This window comes from Olea europaea, unplaced genomic scaffold, assembly GCF_002742605.1.
Source record: "Olea europaea var. sylvestris unplaced genomic scaffold, O_europaea_v1 scaffold2540, whole genome shotgun sequence".
Taxonomy (NCBI): Eukaryota; Viridiplantae; Streptophyta; class Magnoliopsida; order Lamiales; family Oleaceae; genus Olea; species Olea europaea.
The window spans coordinates 3,762-10,196 of record NW_019243667.1 but is presented as its reverse complement, the minus strand read 5'-3'; the positions used below and the strand labels follow the sequence as shown (position 1 = coordinate 10,196).

Here is a 6,435-nt window from a genome sequence, read left to right as displayed (position 1 = left end):
TAAAATTTCTTGACTTGTAATTTGTATCTGAAATGCTTATTTTTTATTTTTGGTGGAGAGTTGGTGATGCAAGTTCCATCATATACTGGTTGGGGTTTGAGTCTTATTGAAGTTTTTCGAACTTTTGGCCAAATGGAAGCAAAATTTAGTCCTGTCTTATCTACTCTGCATTGCCTTCATCTTTGTTTGATTAACTAGGATAAGTTCTTTCTTAGACCTTCGCAAAAGCTTATTCCACTTTGCGGGAAGTTTATAGAAGTCAGATTATGTTTGGTTGTGCTTAAAAGTTACTTTCATTTTCTTTCATGTTCAAAAGAAAATTACAACTTAAAGCTTGTTTGGTTTAGATTTTAAGCCAATTGAAATCAATTTTTTGACCGTTATTTCACTGTTTCAGCCGTTATTTTTAAATTTTTCTTTTACAGGTAAGATCCACTTATCTCTAACAGTCAAAAAATCAATTATCAAAATTCCTACCAAGCAATCACTTAATTTTTAGAGAAGTAAGTTTTGTTATTAAAAAATTCTTACTTCTTAAAAATTATGTTTAGCAAAGTAACATAAAAACATACTTGTAAGCACAATCATATATGTTCTAAACCTGGTTGGCCAAGGCTTAACCCCAGTGGTACGAACAAAGCTTTACCAGGCTGATGACCTAGATTTAGCCTCCCTTTCGAGGGGAGGGGTGAAAACCATTGATCTCCCTTTTTCATGTTTTTTGAGGGTGGGGGGGTGAGGGACTAGACATCCACTTTAGGCTTTTTTTGCATAGCGTATTGTGATTTGATCATAGTACTGTCATTAAAATATTGGCTTTTGGATGGGATTGCTTAGATTTTTAAGATCCTGCTCTGCTACTCTCTTATTTTAAAGTGACAACTATTATAAGAGCGAGGAGGAGAAATATTAATTGAACCATATTTGGACGTAACTTAGTTCTCTTCAATGAACTTGGTGATCATGGTTTGCTAGGTCCCACATGAAGGACCAATGTGTGATCTCTTGTGGTCTGATCCTGATGATCGATGTGGGTGGGGCATATCACCCCGTGGTGCTGGCTACACCTTTGGACAAGATATAGCTGCCCAGTTCAACCATACAAATGGCCTCACTCTGATTTCAAGAGCCCACCAGCTTGTCATGGACGGTTTCAACTGGTGTCAGGTTTGTGTATTTAAATAAGATAATCTTCTCCCACGTTCCTCTGCCTAAATATTATTTTTTCTATTTTCTTCTGAATTTTCAGGAGAAGAATGTAGTAACGGTTTTTAGTGCTCCAAACTATTGTTACCGGTGTGGAAACATGGCTGCAATCCTCGAAATTGGAGAGAACATGGAGCAGAATTTCCTTCAGTTTGATCCTGCTCCTCGACAAATTGAGCCTGATGCAACTCGCAAGACTCCGGATTACTTTTTGTGAACTCAATGCCTCGATCTGCTGTTTGTAGTCCCTGCTTGCGGTTACGTTACTGTAGATGTGTCTTAAGAGATGAATTTTGTTATTTGAGGATTATTTTCTACATTCCTTTGTTTCTACTGCTGCTGCTGACTTCGATTATGTGCTCAACATATTTCCCAGAGATGTGACGGAGGCATGCGTCTTTTGGCTTGTATATTTTTTTCCCAAAAGGAGGAAGTAGCTATTACTTGGTATAATTGTATTCTGTAATTTACAATTTATTGTAGGAAAACAGATTTTAGCACCATACAGCCGATTTCCCATTTATAACTCAAGTTGCTGAAAGTACTTCGGTCATGGTAAAATAAATATTTTGGACCCGACATTTGGATGAAGGTTGTGCAAATTTGAAGATATTTCGTAGGTTGAAGAGATTATGCAGGCAGTTTCTCCGGCAAGCAACATGCCTGAATTTTTTTTTTCCTCCACTGATTTTCTTGAGTATGTGTAGGACAATTATTTTTCATGGATATTGAACTTGGGATTTCACTTCTCTTTACCCACTGAATTTTTAAGGTTTCAAAATTTTCGAGTAAATTCCATGTAATTACTAAAACAAGTCTTTTTTGATCTGCTGACCGTGTCTTTGTTTGACAGACTGTTATTGAATTTCACGTGGTTTTTTCTACAGTGACCTACCTAATTTGATAGAGAACCTCACATTGGCGTGGGAACCCACGCTGACCTCATTTGAATAAAAAATGTAAAAAATGACAGCTCACTCACCCCGACTGTGAGCGTAGGTTAGCCAGGGGTGTCAAAATAGTTCTGGCACCCAACAGGATTGTTTTATAAATCGGCGGCCACCAAATGAAAGTCTATTTGCAGATGTTATAATGGTTAAATCATACTTTTTTGCGCGGGAAATTTTGGCTATCGTGGAACCCAAATATAAAACTCCTGGTTGGGTCATTTGGGTACGAATAGCACCCTTATAACTTTAAAAAGTTATAGAAGGAATAACAATGACTATTTTGGTAATCGACTCCTTTTTCTCCATTATATGTAAGTGTGCTTCAATGCGCCTAGCCATGAGGTAAACTTAGAAACGCTACCTTCAGTGTAGTTTATAGATGTTACGAAAGAACCTGTATGGCCAAATTGGCATATGCAGCCAACAATCCACCAATCCAAATATCAGCAATCTTACAGAGCCTGAATATTATAAAAAAGAAAAAAAGTTGATTGTAAAGGCAAATGGTTTGATCGGGAGCAACATTTTTCTCCAAAATCGCTTTTAACCACACATTTTATGTGATTGAGACAACAAATTGGACTAAAACTATTGTACGGACCGACAAATGGATACAAGCAGCATATGAGTAATGTGTGTATCTGAACGAAAATACAAACATGTTTCGACTTATGATAAACTAATAGAAAAAACACTTGTTGACAATTAGTAATAAGAGCATATGAGAAGATTTCAATGTCACTTTCCCATCTCTTATGCTTTAAAATGGAAGACATAAAAAAGAAAAAAAAAAAAAATCTTCAAACATATATGAGTAATTACAAATTACAAAACTGATTTTCTTGAGTATGTGTAGGACAATTATTTTTCATGGATATTGAACTTGGGATTTCACTTCTCTTTACCCACTGAATTTTTAAGGTTTCAAAATTTTCGAGTAAATTCCATGTAATTACTAAAACAAGTCTTTTTTGATCTGCTGACCGTGTCTTTGTTTGACAGACTGTTATTGAATTTCACTTGGTTTTTTCTACAGTGACCTATCTAATTTGATAGAGAACCTCACATTGGCGTGGGAACCCACGCCGACCTCATTTGAATAAAAAATAACAGCTCACTCACCCCGACTGTGAGCATAGGTTAGCCAGGGGTGTCAAAATAGTTCTGGCACCCAACAGGATTGTTTTATAAATCGGCGGCCACCAAATGAAAGTCTATTTGCAGATGTTATAATGGTTAAATCATACTTTTTTGGGCGGGAAACTTTGGCTATCGTGGAACCCAAATATAAAACTCGAGGTTGGGTCATTTGGGTACGAATAGCACCCTTATAACTTTAAAAAGTTATAGAAGGAATAACAATGACTATTTTGGTAATCGACTCCTTTTTCTCCATTATATGTAAGTGTGCTTCAATGCGCCTAGCCATGAGGTAAACTTAGAAACGCTACCTTCAGTGTAGTTTATAGATGTTACGAAAGAACCTGTATGGCCAAATTGGCATATGCAGCCAACAATCCACCAATCCAAATATCAGCAATCTTACAGAGCCTGAATATTATAAAAAAGAAAAAAAGTTGATTGTAAAGGCAAATGGTTTGATCGGGAGCAACATTTTTCTCCAAAATCGCTTTTAACCACACATTTTATGTGATTGAGACAACAAATTGGACTAAAACTATTGTACGGACCGACAAATGGATACAAGCAGCATATGAGTAATGTGTGTATCTGAACGAAAATACAAACATGTTTCGACTTATGATAAACTAATAGAAAAAACACTTGTTGACAATTAGTAATAAGAGCATATGAGAAGATTTCAATGTCACTTTCCCATCTCTTATGCATTAAAATGGAAGACATAAAAAAGAAAAAAAAAAAAAATCTTCACACACATATGAGTAATTACAAATTACAAGATACCCGATAACGATAAGTTATTGTTTTGAAAGGGAGAATGCTAAACACATTCAAATAAGTTTCCATTGACAAAAAAGAAAAGATAACATCAGCAAAATAAACTCTGTATATAGGGCAATTACAGTTTACTACCATTGAATGTCAAAGCAGGCAGTACCTTAGAAGAAAACTTAGCAACAAGAGGTAGAACTGTTGGGGGAAAACTCACAGCATAAGATGACATCATTTGTTGGGACTAGAAGTATGGGTAAGACTACTCTTGCTAAGAGTATTTGTAGGAGTGTAAGAAATAGGTTTGATTGTTCGGCATAATTTTTCCGATTGTTCCTCAGGCTTACACATTTGCTATTTCTAGAAAAAGGCTTCCTTACTCGTGGCTCACAAGAGAAAGACTACTAAGGCAAAACAATCAAATCTAGTTGGTAGATTCCTATAAATTCTCTTGGCAAGGTAGTCTTACCCACACTTATGTTCCAACAATTGATATCATTCTACACTCTAAGAACTCACTCAACAGTATTGACACATTTGCAACCTAGAAACTGCCTTCTTTGATGTTCAACAGTCTCTTGATCAATGACTTCAATCACACTCGAGGATGTCGAATGCAGGTGATCACATCACAGCCAAGGAGCACTTTTTGTAACTTTCTTTTCTCTCCTGCAAATAAGAGTTTTTCATGTTTGAACCAAACAATTGCTGTACTTGGATATCCTCCCTGTGAAATCTTCAATATTCCAGTATGTTATGAATCACCGAGCAGATGTCTTTCCACCACTAAATTATCGATGTCAGCAAGCTTTTTGATGGTACAGGTCCTTTTCGTTAATTATGTTAGCAAAACCTGCATTATTAATAGTTTTTGCAATATTCTTAGCAATAGATTTATTCTCGCGGCACGTCGAACAAAATACTTTTCAATTTACTAGTAATTAATGTCAATTATGGAAAAGTTAACAGGACATATTGAAGATCAAGAAACCAGTAGACAACAAATATTGCAATTTAGAAAGTAAAAAACTAAGGATGATGGACACCCAATAACAACATTTCCGTGCTAAGCAGCAAAATCCGGTCAAGGGATTCAATACTCACCAGAATATTGCAGACTTCACTTGGGCGAAATGCACGAACAATAACTTTTTGAGCAAAATTAACATTGTATATTAATGAAGAAAAGCTTATGCTGAACCAAGATATTTCGTAGACAATGTTCATTTTTTTAGTTTCTTGTTTAGAAATTATTATTCTTACTCAATATTGACACAATCTATTTTTACTTCATAAAAATTCCAGACAATGTGTAGAATCAACTACATCTACTCTGAACAATTTTCTTTTAATGAACTAGACACAAAAACAAATAATCACACACACACACACACACACAAACTCACTATTATCATTATAATAAAAAATCAACATCACTATTTCACAAATGTTTTTTATTAAAAAAATTATTAAAACTAATATGTACAAGAGCAACCCATTTAATCGCCTTTAAAAATTTATAATAACCATCTGATTAACTAACAGACAAGTGCACAAGGTAATCATTTAAATAGAAATCAACAAAACATATATAAAATAATAAACCAGAAATCACAAAAAACGACAATATAAAGCATTTAATCGGAAAAGTAAATAGTTAGAAAGGAAACCTTTCAGAGTGTGAATGCGGGATGCAAGGGCTTGACGGCGCACAATCAAGGGTTAGATTTCCACCATTCATTAATTCTCGATTTTTTTTTCCTCCCAAAATAAAGGGAGTCCACCCCAAAATTTAGGGTTTCTTAAAGTTACGGATCTATCGTGAAAATGGTTGATGTGTAATTGAGTTGTGGAGAGTGATTGGAATGGTATTTTTGGCCTCTTCTTATAGATGAGATCCCTCTTCAGAAATTTGTAGACCTAACGGCGCGACAGTGTGTGTATGTGAGAGAGAAAATGAGGGAAGGGAAACCCTAATCGAATAAATTTCCCGAATTACCCTCAACAAATTGGTGACTCTTGAAGATAGCCCCGACCTCCATTTTTCTCAAAAGTCAAAACTCATCTTCAACCACCAGACTCTCTTTCATGAAATCATTTTATAATTAAGTTCCAAAAAAAAATAAAAAATAAAAAATAAAAAAATCTGATCTATGAGCATGAATGACTTGCCGAAAAGGATGTACAATATATTCGATGTAGCGTTTCTAGGGATTAAAAGACCATATCCGAGATTTAAACAAAGTATATGACATTCTTTAATACTTTAAAACGACGAATAAATGCAAGTTAAATGCTCAATCACATTGAGGTGAAGCATTTAGAGAGGTATCGTTGTTATATTATTTCAATAATAATTTCAGAT

General features: G+C 35.0%; 1 protein-coding gene and 1 long non-coding RNA gene across 2 annotated transcripts; one reads left to right on the top strand and one right to left on the bottom strand.

Annotated features, from left to right (window-relative positions):
* Nucleotides 1-733: 733 nt before the first annotated feature.
* Nucleotides 734-1,961, top strand: LOC111382634 (serine/threonine-protein phosphatase PP2A-1 catalytic subunit-like). The gene is made up of 2 exons (XM_023006657.1): nucleotides 734-1,167; nucleotides 1,250-1,961. Exons 1-2 carry the CDS (start codon nucleotides 994-996, stop codon nucleotides 1,421-1,423), a joined length of 348 nt encoding a protein of 115 aa, XP_022862425.1. The 5' UTR covers nucleotides 734-993; the 3' UTR covers nucleotides 1,424-1,961.
* Nucleotides 1,962-4,028: 2,067 nt separating this feature from the next.
* LOC111382630 lies at nucleotides 4,029-6,052 on the bottom strand. Its single transcript, XR_002700575.1, has 2 exons — nucleotides 5,741-6,052; nucleotides 4,029-4,923 (listed from the first exon to the last, which is right to left on the bottom strand). It is a non-coding gene; the product is annotated as an uncharacterized LOC111382630 (long non-coding RNA).
* Between the last annotated feature and the right edge of the window lie 383 nt (nucleotides 6,053-6,435).

Excerpts from the sequence above, each read along its gene's own strand:
- LOC111382634 (XM_023006657.1), top strand. The coding sequence starts at position 994 with ATGTGTGATCTCTTGTGGTCTGATCCTGATGATCGATGTGGGTGGGGC. Across the intron at positions 1,168-1,249 it reads ACGGTTTCAACTGGTGTCAG|GAGAAGAATGTAGTAACGGT; the intron begins GTTTGTGTATTT and ends CTGAATTTTCAG.